Raw genomic sequence first — 21,958 nt, forward strand, 5'->3', positions numbered from 1 at the left:
GAATAAGAGGAGCTTGTGATCAGCAATACAGTATCTTAGCATATCCAATGATTTTATGTGATCATAGCGCACTGCAGGGTTAAAGTGTCAGCCTTAAGCAATACGCTCACTTCAGCCTCCTAATTACCTTGGGATTATAGGCCAGCATGCTATCGTAGGCTTTTAATGTTCCATAATTTTATATGGTTGATTTAAAATATATTTTACTTTTTTCTTTAGTAGTGGATGAGATTGCTGGAGACCCCGTGTTCAGGTAGGATCTTACATATTTTTTAAAAATTATGTGTTCACTAAGGGAATACAAAGCAAAGAAACTAATATTTGATGAGTGTTCTACTATGAGCTAGATGCCATATCATGTACTTAACATTGATCATCTCATATAATCTCCACAAATACTTGCAAAGTACTTGTGCTATTCCTGTTTAGGAATTAGGCTACTGTGGTTCTGAAGTTGACTAATTGTCCCATGATCCCATAGCGAACAAGTAGCTGACCCATGATTTGACAATAAACCTGCCTGGCTCCCAAATCCCTACTTCTTCCCCTGAGCATATGATAAAGAACTGTGCAGCACTGGGATCCAGGTACAGGTCCAACTGAGATCGATGCAGAAAGTCAGATTTAGTTATTCGTTAACTCTCCTCAAAAGTGTTCCTTAGAAGCCTGGTTAGTCAACAGCTTGTCCTGATATGTTCAACAATTGCAGTGGTCATTGTTTTCACCATCAAAAGTTTGAGGGCAGATCTCACTTTGCCGTGGCCACAGGACCATAGGTTTAACATAAGCAAGACCAAGCAAGTCCTAGAAGGAGTTAATTTCCTGTAAGTGAAGGATGTCTACAGGTATGTCATGTTTTGTTAATTACAGTTAGCGTCTATTTAGAGGATTTTTCTGATTGATCTTTCTACTTACTGACTTCCCAGTAAGTAGACAGTAAGACTATCCTCAGCTACTGCACATGCCTAGTTCATGAAGATTTTTCGTTTTTCCTAGCATCTTTTTTCTTCTTCTGTGACTTTTCCCTAATCTTGTCTTGATTTTGTTTTCTTTCTTCTCTGCCTTTTTTGGTATTTCTTTTGTTGTGTTTTTTTTCCTTTCCATTCTGCCAGCTAAGTCTTGCACATTTTCCTATAGAGGAAATCCAAAGCACACAGAATTTCAGGATTTTAAGCAATCTTAAGAGACCAAGCAAAGTATTCTCTAGGAATTCCACCTGTGCTTAACATCCTGCCCTAGTAATTGCTCAGGTGGAGAACCTGAAAGTCAAAGAGATTAAAGTGACTCATTTGGAGATAGTGAGTGTTAGAACTCAGGTTTCTTAATCGAAAGCCCAGGACTCTTCCTTGTTTATCATCCTGTAGGTGAGTGTTTTAATAATAGACAGTGGGTGTGGGTCTAGTGAAGCCAACGGAAAAGGATAAGAATGGAATTAGCTGATGAGCTCAGTGTTAGTGGATATGAATGGAATTAGCAGGGGAACACCAAATTTGAAGAGAAACAACAGTGGGTTGTACAGGAATGAGCGTTTTAGAAAAGAAATCAGAATATTGGAGTGTCTGAGAAGTTTGATAAAGATGAATCATAGGAATGAAGGACACAGGGAGTCGGGAGTTATCTAGAAGAGTATCTTAAAATAGAGGACTCAAAGGGAGTCCTGAAGAGCTTGCTGTTTTTTTGTTTAATTGGAGGAACTGACAGATTTGGAGGTTGCTATTGAAAGATGTTTGAAGAATTTTGGAAGAATCTGTAGAGCAGATCAGAATGTGGTATGATCTGCTTCCACCTCAAGTTACAGAGGACTGGCTGAGAGCCCCTCAATTCCTAGGGTCTGGAGGTTCCTGAAAGACAGATGTGTGTCCCAGGTCCGGTGTCTCCGCCACCTCTTTTCCCAATTCACTGATGTCCTTCCCATGTACATGTAGGGAAGGCAGGAGTGGGAATGGCTGGGAGATCCCTCATGGAGCTTCAGTTGGGTAGTTTGTAACATGTCTCTGCTAGGAGAGTGTGACTGAGCGTCCCTTTCACTTGTTTTCTAGGAGCAGGGAAATAGAGATCTCCTGCTCTTGGTCACTTGGGCCCATCCTTTCAGGAATCTGTGCTTTCTTAGGCTGAATATTTAGAGGTTGGAGACTGCCATGGAGCCCTGCAGAAGAGGGGAGGGATCTGGAAGTGGGAGCCCATAAGAAGGAAGACGTTTAGACAATACTATGGGAAATAGAAGTACAAATTCCAGGATTCTGTTTTTCCAGGAGTCTCTCTGTTTGGGTATCTGAGTGCCTGTGAATCCTTTGGGCATTATGTCCTCTACCCTCCTGCTTGAATTTTTCAAGAAAGGAAGGGGTTCCCTAAGTACAAGGAAGACAGTTCTAATTACAGGTTAGGAGGAGGGGAAAACTAGGTGTGAAGGCTCACGCCTATAATCCCAGCACTTTGGGAGGGTTAGCCAGGATGATTACTTGAGGCTAGGTGTTCAAGAACAGCCTGGGCGGCATAGGTAGACCCCATCTCTTAAAAAAAAAGAAAAAATAGGCATTGGGTGGTGGTGCCTGCCTGTATTCCTAGGTAGTCAAGGGGCTGAGGCAGGAGGATCACTTAATCCCAGGAGTTTGAAGCACCAGTAAGCTATGATTGTGCCACTGCATCCCACCTTGGGTGACAGAGTGAGACCATGTCCCTAAACAATTTGGTAAAATCTAAAAAAGGGAAGGGAATTAAAGGACCTTTCAATCATTCTGTCAGTTCTGGTGCTGCCTTGTTGCTATTGAGACTGGTCCTGCAGTCTGGGAAGGATTGACCTTTGCTACCAGGGTGCCCTCACTGACCCAGATCCCGCAGTCCTCATGGTGATACGTACTTAGATTTCAAAGTTATTTTTTTTTAGATCACATTCAAATGCTTAATTGCTCAGCCATCATTCCCAAAACACCAGTACTCTGCTCTGGCAGTCGGGCCTCATAGCTTTAGCCACACACATAGTGAGCAAGTTGACCTTTCCCTCACACTCAGAACTGTCTGTGGAGTACTCATGTTAGCCTAGACTTAGCCTAGACCTTTGAGCAAGGTCTCAAAGGTAATGGTCAGTTACCCTTTGAGGCCTTTGTCTGTCTTTTCTACAGCAAGTAGTAGTTGGGATTGTTCTAAAGTTCAGAGAGGTTCAAATAATGTTACAGGAAGAGATGAGAATTTCCTTACTTCTTTGCTACCACATCTGTATCCTGAGGGCCCTTTCTATCCCGTGTAGCACCTTTTCTTAGGTAGCAGACGTTCCCATATTGTCCTTCCCCAGAGTAGTGGTCACCAACTCACAGTTGGCCTGGCAAGTGACCTGTTTACTGTTAGCAATGAAAACCTCCCAAGGCACTTGCGTGTGTGTGTCATGTTCTAAAATTATTTTCAGATTCTTCCTAGCAAGAAAGCCATTCAACAGAATTCTCTGAATCTAAAGTAGAATAGTTGAATTTAACAGAGCCAAGCTTCATCCATGAGTCATCAGTATCCACAAAGAAAAGTAGGGCTTTGTGTTTGCTCCGGCAGCATATACACTAAAATTGGAACCCTGCAGAGAAGATTAGCATGGTCCCTGCCCAAGGTAGACATGAACATCGGTGAAGCATTCCGTTTTTTATCCAGTCCCTGAAACATCATTGGCCCATTTGCTGACTAGCTCCAAGGTAACAGTGTGTGTCAAGGCAAAAACAGGTGACACCCAATATTAAAATTGTGTTGGGACTTTCAGTACAGAGATAGGCCCATAATATGATCTATGAAATGTCAATGGAGCTCAGTAGTGTGGAATGTTGTGTGCAAATATGTTGTTGGTAGTTAGAAATGAGAAAATGTTAACTTGCATTGCCTTTGTTCAACTTAAATAAAAATAGGGTTTTGCCTGCCACGTCAGTTGGAGACGGGCATGGAGATTAAGCATCATTCTAGCAAAGATCTGCTGATTCAGAGTTTGAGCAGGTAGAGGAGGAACAGTAGTAGTCCAAGTTAGGTTATGACATCCATTAATTTTCTGCCCTTGCTGTGATTAAGTAGCTCAGTAACAGTGGACAATTATGTTATCCCATTTACTGAAGTAATATTTATAATAAATTTTGTTAAAATTAAGAAACCGATGAGATTCCCTGAATTGCAAGCCACAAACAGTAGAACAAGTAATAAACAAGGGTGGGGCTTAGTAACATTTTTGAAAACTGTATCATTTGAGTATTAGTACCTATGGAAATCTACAAATGTGTTTTGTTTGGGATTCCAAAATCATTTCAACCATAAAGTTCCAGGACAAATTATTCCATTGATTCCCTATCTTTCTGAGCCTTGTAAAACTGTTCTCTCATTAAATGTTGTTTTAGAACCCAGTGAACTAAGGCAGTAACATCCTTATTTTTAGAAGGCAATGAGCCTGAGAGAAGCAACTTGTCCAAGGACAAATAGCTGTTGCTTACAGAGAGCTAGGACTTCTTCTGAGTTCAGGACACATTGCATCATGTCAAGGGACCTCTGGTTAATTCACTGCTCTATACTCCCTTCATGAGTACTTCGCCTTTCTTTTCTTCTTTAACTAGAAGCTTAATAAGGAGTTTGTTGAGCTTACAAACTTGAGGTATATGGGATAATTAAAGATCTGTTATTATAATAGCTCTGATACTGTCTGAAATACTCTTCAGAATTTAATTTATTTGGTAAATGATTTTCATGTCAGTATTAAAATAGTAATTTTATTTATTACATTTTTAGAAATAGAATTCCCCAAGAAATTTCAGAAGATAAAGAAGAAAAGATTCTGGAAAATCCTTCTCAAATTAGCAATCCAGGTAAGCCTTCTGACAGTGACTGCCTCTTTGGTGGGCGTACAATAGATACATAAGTAGGAATAGTGAAGTTTTGAGTATAAAGGAGGAGTTTAAAAGGTCAATGTGTAAACTGCATGCATATTTCTTCTTGAATGTTTTTTAGTAGTCTGGAATGCGGAGTTACTTTAAGTTAGGCGTACGTCATTTATTATCTCAAACAATATTGTCTGGAAAGAAATCATTTATTTAATTTTGGTCCCTAAAATGCTGTTTGATATTTTTGGCTAAATAAGAAAGAAGATTTTTAAGTTAGTATATTCCGTTTCCAGTCACATTATAATGAATTGCACTTGGTATAAAAATGCATCTTCTATTTAATTTTTATAATAAATGGTTTGCATTTAGTGAATGGTAGTTACAGTTGACCTTGAACCATGGGAGCTTTAGGGACGTCAATCCCCTTTCATCCGAAAATCTGTGTATAACATTTTACTTTGCAAAACTTTACTTACAGCCTACTGTGGACTGGAAGCCTTGTGATAACATAAATAGTCAATTAACACATAGGTTGTATGTCATATGTGTTCTATATTGTATTCTCACAATTAGGTAAGCTAGTGAAAAGCCACTGTTATGAAGAAAATCATAAGGAAGAAAAAATACATTTCCTATTCATGAACTGGAAGTGGATCATCATAAAGGTCTTTATCCTCTTTATCTTCACATTGACTAGGCTGATAAAGAGGAGGGGGAATAGGAGAGGTTGGTCCAGCTGTGTCTGGGTGACAGAGCAGAAGAAAATCTGCATCTAAGTGGACCCCTGCAGTTCAAACACCTGTTGTCAAAGGGAGACTATGTATTTGTATTACATAGTGATTTGTGTCACAGAAAAGTAACTATTTTTAAAACCGAGAACTCAAAAATACCTTTGTGATAGCATGAACAAATGACAATATTAACTGCAAATTGTGGCCAGTGTGCAGCAATAACTAATAGGAGAATATTATTTTATTTATTTATTTTTGGAGACAAGGTCTCACTCACTCTGTTGCCCAGGCTAGAGTGCAGGGCCTAGAGTGCAGTCAGTGCAGTAGGATCATCATAGCTCACTGTAACCTCAGACTCCAGGGCTCAAATGATCCTCCTGCCTCAGCCTCCCGAGTAGCTGGACCTACAGGTGCATGGCACCAAGCCCAGCTTATTTTTAAATTTTTTTTGCAGAGATGGTTTCTTTCATTTTTTGAGAGAGAGAGAGAGAGACTCACCTTGTTTCCCAGGCTAGAGTGCCATGGCATCAGCCTAGCTCACAGCAATCTCAAACTGCTGGCCTCAAGCGATCTTCCTGCCTCAGCCTCCTGAGTAGCTGGGACTCCAGGTGCTTGCCACCGCACCCAACTACTTTTTTCATTCTATTTTTAGTTTGCTGGCTAATTTTTTCTATTTTTAGTAGAGATGGGGTCTGACTCTTGCTCAGACTGGTCTGGAACTCTTGCCCTCAAGGATCCTCCTGCCTCAGCCTCCTATAGTGCTAGGATTACAAGCATCATGGGCCACCATACCAAGCCAGTGGATTATTTTATAAAGATACCTGTTGAATGAAGATGTCAGAAAAGCAATTCTTTGTTGAGAAGTACAGATTATGTTAGAAATCCGTATACCAACAAGGTCTCACTATTATTGAATTCATTCCCCATAGGTTAAAACCAAATGATATGTATTTACTTCACTAGAACGAGATGTGTTCTCCTATCTGCTGGATAATTGTCATGATAACAGTGACTTTGTGTCCCTTAGCCAAACGATTTTCCTAAGAAATATTCCAGTAGCCCAACCGTGGGCTAAACCAATAATAATAAAAGTAGAGAAGTATTTCACAATAACAAAAATGCTACTGTGCTACCTAGGTGGGACACCTACATCCTTGTACAATCTGAGGTATATGAGGGCACCTTTAATGTAGTATATATTCATCAAAGAAATTCCAAAATTTAGGTATTGTAAGTAGTAGGAGACAAAGGTCGAGTAGGCATAGTTTTTGTCTTTGAGGTGCTTGTGATAAGCTAGACCTGTTCCTGTTTAACTTCTGTGTTTCTTCAACGGGACTGTCAAACCATTTTTATTCATCGTATTCACTTGCCCACCTCACAAATAGCTATGAAATGTCTTTTGGGTGATAAGTATTGTTCCGATGTAACTAAACACGTACATTTTACAAATACAGTCAGGAACTTATTTTTATTGTTACTTATATTATTTACTACTTTATTCAGTGGTTACTGGGTGCCAGATGCCCTCTGGGAGCTTATTAATATAATCATCATTTACCTTGTGCTTATCGTGTTAAATGTGTGCCAGACACTTTAAGTCTATCATGCAGAATTAATTCTTTAGACATTGACTAGGATTGAAGGTAAGCAAGGCAGAGTGAGTAGAAGTTTGCCAGGTAAAGAGGCAGAAAGATGGTGCTTGGCAGAAGGAACACCTAGCAGGATTGCACATGAGGTCCAAGAACAGCAAGTGCAAAAGCTGAGACTCATGGGTCAGATTTGCAAGGTTTTCCAGCAGTTCCATTTTCCTGGGAGTCACAGGATTAGAATTGAGTATGAGGGCATTGTGGTTATGGTGTAAAGCAGGGATGGTCAAGCTTTTTCTGTAAAGGGTTGAGGTAGTATACCTTTTAGGCCAGGTGGTCTCAGTCATATCTATTCAACCCTGCCATTGTAGTATGAAAGCAGTCATAGATAAGAGGTAAGCAAATAGACATGACTGTGCTCCGACGAAACTTGGTTTAAATAACCGTGTGGCAGGGTAGATGTGGCCTGTGGCCTGTAGTTTGCTGACCCCCCCATGTAGAAGGTAGATGGAAGGTTACCATCTAATGAGACTGGAGGACAAGAGAAGGAAGCTTTTACAATAGTCAAAGCTGTAGTTTCCTTGTCACACAAAGCTTGGATTAGTAGCAATCTAGTGGTTATCCATCCACAGCGAAGGAAATAGTTAGGAAGGTCAGTTTATTCATTTTAAGACGTTGTTCTTTTTCTTGCCTTTTCCTTTTTTTACTTATTTTTTTTTTAAATTTAAGAAGTAATGATAATAGTTGGTGGGTTTTTTCCCCCTGTGAGAGCCAGAAGTTAAGAGTCCATGCTGAATCTTGAAATAAAACCTTGGTGGTAGACATGTAAAGAGGAGTTAGAAGAGAAAGACAGTTCATATGATTTAGTGGTTACTGAATGTTCAAATTTAAGGGCAGAGAGAAATCTCAGCTGTCTGACTCACAGGTTTCCAGGTTATGCAGTCACGTTTAAATTGGACACGAGGAAAGAGTAGCAAACTGTCAGGTGTATAGAGAAGAGCAGCAGGTCAGCAGGGAAGATTAACTGTTTTCTATCCATGTTGAGTTTAACAGGATATTCATGTGGGATATTTTCAGTTGGTAATTGGATGATAGGCATTTCTACCAGGAGATGGGACCCTGAGGTTGGAGTCACAGACTTGGAATACTGTTACTGTAATTACCAAAGTCATAGATCTGAATGAGCTTCTCCTTGATAGGGAAGATGTAGAATGAGAAGGCGGCCAGTGCCAAAACCCTTGGCGCATCCACGTTTCCGAAAGGAAAAGGAGTCAGCAAAGAAGACTGAGCAGTGGGTAGAGAAATGTCAGAGAGGAATCAAGAGCAAGTTATGTTGTAAAGATTTTTTAATACATGAGAATTTCAAGTAGGAGACTATAAATTCTGGCAAGTAAGATTACTAAAGCGAGTTGGAGTGAACTTTCTCATGTGTGGTGGTTCCCTTTTCAAAACAATAATTTTAAAATTGTAAGGTCTACTTTGTATGTGACTCGTACTTCTGGTGTCCAGATGTGGAAGGACACATCTTTAAGATGCTACCTAAAAGTTTTGTAACTGTAGCAGGTATCCACATAGGGTCAGGAAAATTGTCTAGACTGGTGAGTCCAATGTGCCAATATTACTCCAAAATTGTTAAAACCTGAAGATCACCTGTAAGGGGAAGTGGTGTCTCTCTTATCTGCTTGTTGTGGAAATGCTTGCTTTATACCCACGGCCTTGATGAGCTCTTGTGCACGCATTCTGAAACAAAACCTGGCAGCAACACTGGAAGCCACTGTGGAACACACATACCCTCCCTCTGACGTGGAATCGTAACACAGCCATTTTGGGACTGGGTTTCAAATTTTGGTCAGCAATGGATTACAGACCTGCAAGTTGGAGAAACTGACATCGTTTAAATACTTTACTGCAGAAAACTGAAAGAATATATGGAGGCAACTGTAAGGGGATATGCTGAATATACTGGTTCTCAGTACTTGGGGAATTCTGGTGACTTCAGTAGAAAAGTCAGTACCTGAATGTCTTCATTAGTGCAGTTCTCTTTCCATTTGCCTTCTTCTGATATCTCTGCTTTTCCTGCTTTCTTTTTAATTTCATCTCCAACGAGAAAATAGTGTGAGAACATATTACTAACATATGTATGTCTTACGAGTGTTTATTATTTCCTTTGAAGACAGTTGGCTACTTGTCCTAAAGTGTATCTGGTATTCTCTTAGATTCTAACGGCAAATGGCTGTACCACAATGACAGTGTCACTGATGGTGGGCTGCCAAGATTTTAGGTGTCTTCTGGGTTGTCAAATACTGTGTGTTCTATCTGGCATAGTTTTCATGTGAAATGCTTTTCTGGTATTATATTTGTTCGGAAGTTGGTAATCTGTGATTTAACTAGAATACTTGGTGGCTTGGATCACAACACTTTTAACCATCTATCTATATCTATATCTATATCTATATCTGTCTATCTATCTGTCTGTATGATAAACCCCCATTACCCTCGAAATAACTTGGAGGTCCAAGTGGTCCTTAATGGTCACAGCCATCTGTCTTGGAGCAGTGTATAACTCTTCCTATGCTTCGGATGCAACTGTATGCACTTTTTGACTTGTTCTTTAAGGAGCCTCCTTTAGTAGGTGAACAGTGTTTTTAGTTTCAGAAGAAATGAACAGAAATCTTAGAAACGAATAAGAGGAGCTTGTGATCAGCAGTACAGTATTATAGCATATCCAATGATTGTATGTGATCATAGCGCACTGCAGGGTTAAAGTGTCAGCCTCAAGCAATACGCTCACTTCAGCCTCCTAATTACCTTGGGATTATAGGCCAGCATGCTATCGTAGGCTTTTAATGTTCCATAATTTTATATGGTTGATTTAAAATATATTTTACTTTTTTCTTTAGCAGTGGATGAGATTGCTGGGGACCCCGTGTTCAGGTAGGATCTTGCATATTTTTTAAAAATTATGTGTTCACTAAGGGAATACAAAGCAAAGAAACTAATATTTGATGAGTGTTCTACTATGAGCTAGATGCCATATCATGTACTTAACATTGATCATCTCATATAATCTCCACAAATACTTGCAAAGTACTTGTGCTATTCCTGTTTAGGAATTAGGCTACTGTGGTTCTGAAGTTGACTAATTGTCCCATGATCCCATAGCGAACAAGTAGCTGACCCATGATTTGACAATAAACCTGCCTGGCTCCCAAATCCCTACTTCTTCCCCTGAGCATATGATAAAGAACTGTGCAGCACTGGGATCCAGGTACTGGTCCAGCTGAGATCGATGCAGAAAGTCAGATTTAGTTATACGTTAACTCTCCTCAAAAGTGTTCCTTAGAAGGCTGGTTAGTCAACAGCTTGTCCTGCTATGTTCAACAATTGCAGTGGTCATTGTTTTCACCATCGAAAGTTTGAGGGCAGATCTCACTTTGCCGTGGCCACAGGACCGTAGGTTTAACATAAGCAAGACCAAGCAAGTCCTAGAAGGAGTTAATTTCCTGTAAGTGAAGGATGTCTACAGGTATGCCATGTTTTGTTAATTACAGTTAGCGTCTATTTAGAGGATTTTTCTGATTGATCTTTCTACTTACTGACTTCCCAGTAAGTAGACAGTAAGACTATCCTCAGCTACTGCACATGCCTAGTTCATGAAGATTTTTCTTTTTTCCTAGCATCTTTTTTCTTCCTCTGTGACTTTTCTCTAATCTTGTCTTGATTTTGTTTTCTTTCTTCTCTGCCTTTTTTGGTATTTCTTTTGTTGTGTTTTTTTTCCTTTCCATTCTGCCAGCTAAGTCTTGCACATTTTCCTATAGAGGAAATCCAAAGCACACAGAATTTCAGGATTTTAAGCAATCTTAAGAGACCAAGCAAAGTATTCTCTAGGAATTCCACCTGTACTTAACATCCTGCCCTAGTAATTGCTCAGGTGGAGAACCTGAAAGTCAAAGAGATTAAAGTGACTCATTTGGAGATAGTGAGTGTTAGAAATGAGATGTGAACTCAGGTTTCTTAATCGAAAGCCCAGTACTCTTCCTTGTTTATCATCCTGTAGGTGAGTGTTTTAATAATAGACGGTGGGTGTGGGTCTAGTGAAGCCAACGGAAAAGGATAAGAATGGAATTAGCTGATGAGCTCAGTGTTAGTGGATATGAAGGGAATTAGCAGGGGAACGCCAAGTTTGAAGAGAAACAACAGTGGGTTGTACAGGAATGAGCATTTTAGAAAAGAAATCAGAATATTGGAGTGTCTGAGAAGTTTGATAAAGATGAATCATAGGAATGAAGGACACAGGGAGTCGGGAGTTATCTAGAAGAGTATCTTAAAATAGAGGACTCAAAGGGAGTCCTGAAGAGCTTGCTGTTTTTTTGTTTAATTGGAGGAACTGACAGATTTGGAGGTTGCTATTGAAAGATGTTTGAAGAATTTTGGAAGAATCTGTAGAGCAGATCAGAATGTGGTATGATCTGCTTCCACCTCAAGTTACAGAGGACTGGCTGAGAGCCCCTCGATTCCTAGGGTCTGGAGGTTCCTGAAAGACAGATGTGTGTCCCAGGTCCGGTGTCTCCGCCACCTCTTTTCCCAATTCACTGATGTCCTTCCCATGTACATGTAGGGAAGGCAGGGGTGGGAATGGCTGGGAGATCCCTCATGGAGCTTCAGTTGGGTAGTTTGTAACATGTCTCTGCTAGGAGAGTGTGACTGAGCGTCCCTTTCACTTGTTTTCTAGGAGCAGGGAAATAGAGATCTCCTGCTCTTGGTCACTTGGGCCCATCCTTTCAGGAATCTGTGCTTTCTTAGGCTGAATATTTAGAGGTTGGAGACTGCCATGGAGCCCTGCAGAAGAGGGGAGGGATCTGGAAGTGGGAGCCCATAAGAAGGAAGACGTTTAGACAATACTATGGGAAATAGAAGTACAACTTCCAGGATTCTGTTTTTCCAGGAGTCTCTCTGCTTGGGTATCGGAGTTCCTGTGAAGGTTTTTAAGGGCTTGCTAGTTTATGTGGACCTCAATAAGATAGGACGTATATCGGGGAAACAATTGGATTTTATAATTTTTAAGTTTTTATTGTTTCTCGGAAGAGTATTCCTAATAACAACATATGCATTTACTGGTTTTTTTTTCCCCCCTATATCGATTATCAGTGTGTATGCATTTGTTCTTTGAGTTTTGTGCATTTAACTTCCAGGCATTTCAAATGTTTTCGGTCACTCCTTGTGCTGTTTGTGGGTAAAGGGATGCAATGGGGCCTTCAGAAAGGGTTTCCATGGTGAGAGTCCAAGACTGCCAATCTTGAGTGATACAGATTAGTCTTAGAACCAGAGCTAGATAACGAAGAAGGGGTGGTATCTTTCTACCTTGTTTCAGGTTATCAGGTTTGTTCCAGTTCAGATAACACGAGTTATGTCCGCCATTAACTGGATAGGCTATTAGTTAAGAGAAATTATTCTCCGGCTCTGTCAATGTATTAGCTGTCACTAATCATTAAGGAACTAGAAGTAAGTTTTCATTGAATATTTCCAAGTTTGGGAGAGGCGGAGAGAAAAACAGGTAAGTAAAATTTTTCTTAAATCAGAGACTAAACACTAACTCTATGAAGAAATGGCATTTAGTATAGTGGTAGGTGACCTTTTGCCTGATTCTTGTGTTTTATTCGGGAGTGGGTGCCCAGGTAAGAAATGGCCAATGTTTTTCTTTTAAGGAAATGACCTGGCTTATTTCTGTTGTTTATTTTTGCTGTAAAGGATTTCCATCAAACCGGATATTTATGGAAAACCAGATACTGACTCATTTTCTGAACACCTCGATGTTGATACCAAGGTAAAGTAGTCTCTCAAGGAACTAATTTTTTCACTCTGTATCTAATTTTCTATAGTGTTAACTCATAATATTTAGCAGTGGTCCACCTATCATGGTTTCATCTTGGTAATAGAAAGTTGTTCAGAGAACACCATTTGATAATAGGACCCCTTGAATTTTTTCTTTAAATTTTTACTTTAAATTTTTACTTTGGTAAATAAGAGAGGATTGATAAATACTGTTCAGGGGGTGGATCTGATTAAAAAAAGAATGATCCGGGAAATACAGAGTCACAGGGAAATTTTATTAGGTAAAGCTTTCCCATGGTAGAGGAAATATGAAATTTGGTCCAGGTTAATTTGCATACATGTCCTTACTGTTACTTTTAGGTCATACTGACATGACTGTTATAATACTTATGTCTGAATTAATCTTTAATGCATCCAGTTGCTTATTACAGTGATCACGGAATCTCCCTGGTGCCTTTTATTTCCAAAACTGTACAGCACATAGCATAAAGTTCCTCTTTTTTCTCTTAGACACATGTTATTTTGGTATCATATAGTTTTTAGGAGAGATCTTTTTCTCTATTTATACCCTTAGTGCTCTGTTTAGACTTAAATAATATTAGAAGTAGTAGAACTTTAGCTAGGCATGGTGACGTGAGCCTATTGTCCCAGCCACTTGGGAGGCTTTGGTGAGAGGATTGCTTGAGCCCAGGAGTTCAAGACGATCTGGGCATCATGGTGAGACTGTATCCCTACTGAGAAAAAAAAGAATTTGTGGACATTTAGAAATTTGAATTCTCTTTCTCAAACCCTGCCTCTTGTTGAGATGGGGAGATGGAGGGTTGTTGTTACGTTGTCTCTTTCCCCACCCTGTAGATGTAACAGCATGAATTATACTGGGACATTCAGTTTAATCTTGAAGTCAGTAGGTGGTGCCTGTGGGTAAAAGTCTGCCAAATCCTGTACCATGCAATGTGTCAGTGCTGTGCTGACCCGTACATGTTGATCGCACTGCCAGTACATGTTGCTTGCTGGAGAGAGTCCACTGTAGTGGGTTTTTTGGCGCCTGTTTTTAGCCTCAGTCAATCATGAGAAAAGCATGTCGTCCCAGGCAATGGGGGGGTTCTAGATCCCCCAAGGGACCCCTTCTTGTGCTGCACCAGAGCTGTCAGGGAGAGGCAAGTGAGATTGGGTGGGGTTCGTTTGGGAGAGCCATGTTGAGGCTCCACAAAGGTGGATACAAATGCTGTCTCAGCAGGGGACACGGTCATGTCTCAGACCACTGGAGATAGCCACCAGTTAGGGGCTGGGTGTTCCCACCATGCCAACAAGTCTGCTCCTGTGGGAGGAGAAGTCAGGAATTCACAGTCCAGCAGATGGGAGTGGGTTTCACTCTCCTGCCACTTCCCTTGTCCCACAGCTCTCCTCTGGCATCTGGTCCCTGGCAGCAGTCCAAGGCAAATAAGTTTACCAGTAATGCGTCTGCAGGCTATAAGCTTCTAGCTTCCCTTCCCAGGACCCTGGCCCTGACAGAAAACATGCCCATCTTGTGAGGGGAGGGGTACTCGGCAAGTTGGCAAGTTCACTGTGGCTCAGACCCACAGTGAACTCTGCTTTCATTTCTGCCCAGGTGGCCTTCCTCCCTTCTGAAGGTCAGTTCACACATCCCCATGGCCCCGAATGATGTGATTGAATCCTGGGGGAATGGGAAAGGCCTGCAGAGCTGGCCTTCCATCTGATGAGTTGAATCCCCAAACTGTGACAGGGAGAGGTGTTTTGGTCCTGAGTTGCCCATGGAGTACTCAGGGAGGATTAATGTCCTTGTGCTTTAGAGTAACACCCATTGTGCTGGAGCAGCCAGCCAAGGCAGGACTAGGAGGTCCTGCAGGCAGGGCCCTCACGGTCAGAGTACCCCTTGGATCATTGCAGTTTCATAGGGGGAGAGGTGTGAGGTGCACTATCTGTGGTATCCATGGTATGGAGGGAACAGTGACAAAGGGGAGGAAGTTGCTCCTGATTGCCGTAGCATAGTCATCCCTTGGGGTGCCCATGCCAACCCTGAGCAGGAATGGCCATGGCTGTGTCAGCATCGGTAGGTAGGAGAGGATAGGAGGAGAAGGAGGAAGAGAAGAGTCTAAAAGGAGGAGACCTGGCCCTCTGGTCCCGTATGTCCCGAGGAGCCCTTCTGGCATGCTATGCTGTACTCTGACCCTTAGGCAGCCTGCCTGGAATGTCCCAGATTTGGGATGACACAGTTCACCCAGGATTCACTGGCCAACTGTGGCTGTTGCTGTGTAAGTGTGTGTTGCAGAATATTTGTGGGGGGACAACGGAAAAGAAAAATAAGACACTGAAGGGCTGAATCCCCCTAGACAGGACAAAGAGGCATGATTTTCACGAAAGTGGTATGGCACTCACTGCATGTGCTCGGGTGTATGGTGAGGAAGAGCATCCTCCACAGTGCTGGCAGCCTGGTGCTGTGTTCTCAAGAACAGAGGGGAGCTGTCTGAGAGATTCAGAGCCTGCAGACTGCCAGAGGTGTGAGGGGAGGAAAAACAAACCTCCCCGCCTACCCTTTCCATGGGGCTCCCAGTTCCTCCGGGGTCTCTCTCTGCTGTAATCTTGCCCCTTCTTCTTCTGCCCTGAGACTTTTTCCTGTGGGATCTGTGGTGGCTTCTGGCACTCTTTCCTCAGAATGGCACCTGGGCTGTGCCTTGTCATCTGAAACTTTCCGTTCTTTCTCACAAGATCTGGTGCCCTGTGTGTCTAGTCAGCCCTTCTGCCTGTATCCCCTCTATGCTTTTCCTACTGGGGGCTTCTAGAGATATCTTTCATTACAAGCTGCACAGTACTTGTGTGAACACTGAGTGCTTCCTCAGTCACAAGATTGTGGAGCGTGGACCTTGTGGACATTGGGGCGGGGCAGACCATTCTCCCCCCCCCCCACCAGCAGCAACTGGGGCACTGGGTGAGCAAGGGCACCGCTCCCTCCCCCTAGCCAGTGTCTTTCATGCCTTATCTTTAGAATTCTGATTGCACATTTTTTTCCTCCAAGTAGATTAATGAAACATATCTGTTTCCATATTTTTCTCTTTGTAGTAATAAAGTTTGCTTTTAGGTAGTGGTAGATGACCAAGTTTAACTACTTGAATGTCTCATAGCAATAAAATCAAAGTCTACAGAATAGAAAAAAAAAGTAACTCTGAAATAAATATTAGGCATTACTATTATGGATATGCTATGAACAGAAGTCTGTTATATATTTTATTGTTCTGAATGTTTTCCTTTTTCCTCCTTGGTTTATGTTCATAACTGAGTGGGAATGTCTCTTTTTTTTGTTTGTGTGTTTCTCCATGCTCCCCCGCCTTTTGAAATGGTTTTACATCCACGTACATTTTCCTTGCAAAAGATGTTTCTTCAGTGTCTGTCCCTTCATTCCTTCTCTGTCTCCATATTTAGTTACAGCTTTCTATGTAGTAGCTTTGTGTGCCTTTCCTTCATCCGTCATTACCTGACATGGTTTATTCCTGTTTGCTTCTCTCTTTCTTGCAAAGCCCTGAGTGGGTACAATCATTTACCTTTAGCTTTTTAAGGAACATGATAGAAGTGACTTATACTATTTGCAGTGTCAACCCTTTTACATAAGGTACTACTAAAAGCTAAAGTCCCATATATTGCTGGGCAAGAGATAACTCATACAAAGATAATACAAAGATAAATCATGCGAACATATGTCAAAATATAACACGTGATTAATGTAAGTTCCTTAATGTGACTTCTTTCAGAAATGCTCTAAACTATCTGGGAAAATTTTTGTCCTAGGTTATTCTTGTTATGAAAATAATCTAATGCATATCATAGTGTTTGTACAGTAATGAACTAGGGATAAGCAGAGTGATATTTTGAGGATATCTGTATGAGCTCTCATAATCCTCTCCCCATGAGAAGATGTAGGTGAACAAATCAGAGAATCGAGGGTTGTGTCTACATCCGAGTGACTCCAAAATCTGTGCCCTTTGTGTTAGATCATATGGTAATGGTGAATATTATTCTTAATTTACCCGCTTTGATACTCGTTATTCTTAAAGCTGTTGTTTTTTTTTTCTAGAATGTTCTGCCACCAGGGGTAATAAAGCAAATGACTGCTTATCGGCAACACATGAAAATTGGTAAGCTATTTGAAGATTTTCTATTTTTGTGTTATCTCTTGTTATTTAATTAAAAATATTTTCATATACTCTTTATTTTTATTTTAGTACAAGCCAAATTTACTGTGAGAACAGAAGATGGAACAATGTTTGAAGACAGCATTTTTAATCATCCACATGTGGTTCCAAGCCTTCCCACAGCATCAGTCGAAGTGCAGGGCTTTCATGATCCGTTCCTGCAACCACCTGGCCCTGGTCTGAAAGCTTCCTTCAAGTCTTCAACTAAGCCAGGTGGTACAGAGGTAAGTTAATGTAAGCAACAACAGCAACAACAAAAACCCCTTCTTTTCCCCATGCTTTTTTCACATACCACCCCCCATCTCCATCATGCTGACAAGGATGGTAGAAATGTATGTCCTCAAGATCATAATAGAAAGCAGTGTAATCACAAGAGAGAGAGATGTATAGGATTGAGATTTCTAAAGTTTGGTTGGGAGTGAAGAATTCTTTGAGTTGCCATTGTGTGAGCAGAGAATTAGAAAGCAACCCAAAAGGACTGCTCAACAGACATGTAGATGAGAAAGGGATGAGGGGGAGGAATTCATGAGAGAAGGGCAAGATAAATACAAGGGTTGAATGAGAGAGTCAAAGTGAGAGATTATTATAAAAGCACCACAGCAATAGTGGAGTTCAATGAGAGCAGGAACTCTCCATATGTAAAATCCGATGGAAATTCTTTTAAATGCAAATTGAGAAAAGACAATCAGCACAAAAGATGCTCAGATTCTTCAGAATGACATGTACCTGATTTCAGTGAAGAAATGAAAGACAATTTGAAAATGATTAAGGTGATGGATATCCCAATTACCCTGTATGATTCTATTAATATGAAGGGTCAAATTATCACATGTAGGCCCCATATATGTGCACCAAGTATGCAGCAGTTAAAAATGACTTAGAAATAAAAGAATTTATTCTTCATTTCTGTTAAATTTAGTAAAGTGATGTCTTAATCTGAATCTAGTAAAACCTATGTCGTAGATAATGCCAAGAGATATCTATCTTGGGGCTTGTCAGATTTTTTAATGAATTATTTAGTTTAGACTCTTGTTCCTTCCTTAAGGTTGCTAACTTAGTGTTTTCTCTATCCATAACTTGCCTAAGTAATATATTTTACTGTTTGATACAACCCTGGTGACTGTTTTAGATCTTTTAGAGAATAAGGAGAAAGAAATAAATAAACCTTTTATTTGATCTTTTGATTAATTAAAATTATAATCTCAGATTATATAAGGGAGGTTCTGAATTTTTATTGATGCTAAGAGAAAAGAAATTTTGAGCCACAGCCCTCTTAGAGAAATAAATGCAGCAATTATTTATTTCTGCAGTTATTCTCATTGATCTTATGCTAATACTATCTGTATGTAAAGGGCACCTGTATATACACATGCCATGAACTTAAACATAATTTGTAACTCTTCTCTCACATAAACTACTTATAGAAACAATGAAGGAATGATTTCCAATGGAGAATACAAAATCATCTCTAGACGATGGTTTTTTTCTTTTAAAAATATCTCCCCAAAACGGGACCCTTTATATTATTCACAGGAAGCTTTATGAACTTTAGTATTTATAGATTTTTGACCTGGCACAGAGATGAATTCATCTCTTAAACTCAGGAATCCTTTACACCTGACATTTGAGTCTGTTTCTTCTGTCTTCCTAGGAATATTGGGTCCTCCTTCACAATCATAGACGTTTTTGGATTTTTTATCTTCAACTTGAATAATCATGGCTTTATTTTCTTCATGCTAGATGCTCTCTCTGATTTTTAACTAATATCCTATGTGGCATAAAGAGGAAATTAGAGCTATTACTATGTCCTTTACCGGGGCAGAAGAAAAACCATGTCACATCCAACATGGGGCTTTACATTTCCTTCTTAAATTATAGTAGTATTTAAACATGCCTCCTAATTCTGTAATCAAACAAATGGAGAAGGAGGTCTCTAACAGATTAAAACTTTTAAGATTAATTTTTACATAGGAATCCTATTGAATTGGCATTTTGAATCAGTGCTTTAGAATTCAACCATTTCATTTCATTTAAACATGCATATCCCGGCAATTTTCTGGAAGTAAATATTTGCATATATAAAGGAAAGTATATTTTATATCCTTGACAGATTTGGGGTAATGTATTTGAAAACGTTGCATTCCATATTATATTTCCCTACTCTCATTTTCATTTCCAGAATTTCCGAGTTCTTTCTATGTTTGCCTTATTGAATTCTACCACTTTTGTATGGTTTTCAAATATTTACCTTCATAACTCCAAATAATTTTCCCGAGTAAGCTTACCGATTCCTACGCCCAGTGTGTTTACCCAGCTCTGTGTTGTGCATCACGTCCACTGGGTGCCTCAGCTTTGACGCATTGCCAGGTGAAGCTGTCCTTGACCCTTGTCTGAGTCTCCCTGACTGTCCGTAACATACTCCGACATCTGGCTTCTTGACCCAAGTAAACAACCCCGAATAAATAGCAGTGAAAGACTCAAGCAGGAACAGTCCAGCTCTCCAGTCCTCCCCCGAGTCGCCAATTCTGTCATTCACCAAGTTCTGTATCTTCTACCTGCTCACCATTTTTCCTATTTCATTACGCTTACTCACTCTCTGACTTATGATGTTGGAAGACTGTTTTCTGGATTCCCTCCACCCCCACCCCTGCTTGGTAAGTTCATTTAGTTTTCCATTGCTGCCTGGGTGACCTTTCTAAAATATATTTGTGAAGATGTAAGTCACCTCCTCATTGAGGGGATCCTCCTTCCATGAAGGGAACAGTTGATGTTCTAGGATGGCACGTGACTGCTGTGGTTCAGACTGATTCTCCCATTTTCCCTCTCCATCCCGCTTCCTATAGCTGTTTTGCAGTTTTACCACATTATTTTGCTTCCCCTATTTGCCTGGTTGCTTCCTTATCCTTGTGCTGATCCCACATGTCAAGAAATTCTTCACACCTTCGGTCTGTATTTTTTGTGCCTTTCAAAATCCATTCCTCTCTTTGTAGCATTGCTGGAGTTTCCCAGTTAGAATGGACTGTTCTCCCCTTTGTACCCTCACTAGACTTTGTTCAGTCCGTTTGTCAAACTGGTGACTTAGTGACTTACCCATTTGTCTTCTTATTGGCTTCCATACATCTCAAGTCCCGCTTGAATATCAGGCAGAATCTGCCTTCTGTTTATATGTTCCGCTTTGTCCCATAATATTGCCCATGATTTGGCAGACACAGTGACTGTGTGTTATCTGACTGAGTGAGTGGGTGAGTGAGAGAATAAATACAATGTGTTCTGAAGTGCATTTCTGTTTTTTTTTTTTTTTTTCACAGGAGGAGACAACAAAGCCAGCAGGTTTCAGAGAGGAAAATGGTATGAGTATTACTGAAAATGCTCCATGAGAGCAAAAAAATAATGTCACTTTTACTGTAACACGTGAAAGTAGCAGAAGCGGTAAATCAGTGAATATCTCTGAGATTTTTCCATGTGTAAATACTGTTATAAAGGCACCAGTTAACATATGTCGTTTCAAATGTAACAACCGTTTCCTGTAATTATTTTTCTTTTCCTGTTTTCCTTCATATGGCCTACCTTTTGTTCTTTTAATCTGCATCAATTCTGAAATAATTTTTTGCTATTACTTTTATTTCATCTAAATAAAAATGAATGGCAGTAGACTTGTATATGTATTTGAAATGTGCAGTCAGACATATTCTAATAAATGACTCTGTGAATGACATTTTATAGCTAAGATGTCCTTGTTAACATGTGGACCAAAGGAAGAGGAAGCATCGTCACCTGCGGATTCGGATTCGGAGGTACTGTGTTTAGTTGTTGTTGTTATGCTGTTAAAATCTAAGCATTGAGTGAAGTTAAAATCCAAGAAGGGGTGGTGTGATGTCACAGTCTGACCTCTGGATTTGCATATAAGGGCTGATCCTCTTACCATTTTCAGCTTATAGGTCAGAAAATAATGGTGTGCTAAGGACATGACAGCTGTACAGTATAATTCTGCTCGTTTGCTGCATTTTTTTAAGAGGCCATCATACTGTAGGGTAAAAACTAAGGCTTAGAAGTGGGAAAGAATCAATTTGGGCTTTGAAGTATGTTGACCTATAAGCTAAAGAATTCTTCCGGGTCAAGCCGTGGCCAAATGTTAAATTGCATGGTACATGTGAACGTGTGAAAGGTCCAATGACATTCAAAGAGAAAGAGTTTGGAGTAGCATGTTTTGGAAGCTGGAATTAACAAAGATAGTGCCTGAAACCTGAAGATTTTAAAATGTTGGATAGTCAAGTCAAGATGTTGAGGAAAGAGGAGATGGAAAAGTGTGAGGAATAGTAAATGCGCGAGAGTTTAATAACAGCAATTCTATTTAGTGATATTTTGAAGAGTAGAATTTGTTATCAAAAACAAAATGCACTAAATATATTTGTGGCTGCTGTGCTTTTACAAGGGTAGGTAGGAAGTAGTGACGCAGTATATAGTAAGGGAACAACTGTGGAAAGAGCTTGGAATGGCCTGACCTCTTAGATAGAAGCAGCTGCAGCACAGTGGTACCTGGGCAGAGGAGAAGGCAGGTGACATGTTAGCATCCTGGTTATGTCACTGATTACACTAGGCATGAAATCTGCAGGAACTGCCAGGGCTGTGCCAGCAGCGGTGGACAGAAGAGGGAGGGAGGAGCAAGATGAGAAGGGTCTAAAAGAATGAGACCTGTCATTCTTGACAGCTGTGTCTCAAGGAGCCCTTCTGGGATTCGGTGCTGTCCTCTCACATGTAGGCAGCCTGCC

General features: G+C 40.4%; 1 protein-coding gene and 1 non-coding gene across 2 annotated transcripts; both read left to right on the top strand.

The window, feature by feature from the left end:
- Positions 1 to 229: 229 nt before the first annotated feature.
- On the top strand, positions 230 to 20,786 carry LOC123627681 (ankyrin repeat domain-containing protein 26-like). The gene is made up of 5 exons (XM_045537364.1): positions 230 to 253; positions 12,901 to 12,976; positions 17,072 to 17,132; positions 17,220 to 17,413; positions 20,498 to 20,786. Exons 3-5 carry the CDS (start codon positions 17,102 to 17,104, stop codon positions 20,564 to 20,566), a joined length of 294 nt encoding a protein of 97 aa, XP_045393320.1. The 5' UTR covers positions 230 to 253; positions 12,901 to 12,976; positions 17,072 to 17,101; the 3' UTR covers positions 20,567 to 20,786.
- On the top strand, positions 3,522 to 3,628 carry LOC123627774. The gene has a single exon (XR_006731484.1). It is a non-coding gene; the product is annotated as a U6 spliceosomal RNA (small nuclear RNA).
- Positions 20,787 to 21,958: the final 1,172 nt, after the last annotated feature.

Source organism: Lemur catta, chromosome 26, assembly GCF_020740605.2.
Source record: "Lemur catta isolate mLemCat1 chromosome 26, mLemCat1.pri, whole genome shotgun sequence".
Classification (NCBI taxonomy): Eukaryota; Metazoa; Chordata; class Mammalia; order Primates; family Lemuridae; genus Lemur; species Lemur catta.

What these genes read in the sequence shown, in the direction of transcription:
- LOC123627681 (XM_045537364.1), top strand. Translation starts at nt 17,102, where the DNA reads ATGACTGCTTATCGGCAACACATGAAAATTG. An exon ending in TCGGCAACACATGAAAATTG is followed by an intron (nt 17,133 to 17,219) that starts GTAAGCTATTTG and finishes TTTTTATTTTAG; the next exon opens with TACAAGCCAAATTTACTGTG. An exon ending in CTAAGCCAGGTGGTACAGAG is followed by an intron (nt 17,414 to 20,497) that starts GTAAGTTAATGT and finishes TTTTTTTCACAG; the next exon opens with GAGGAGACAACAAAGCCAGC.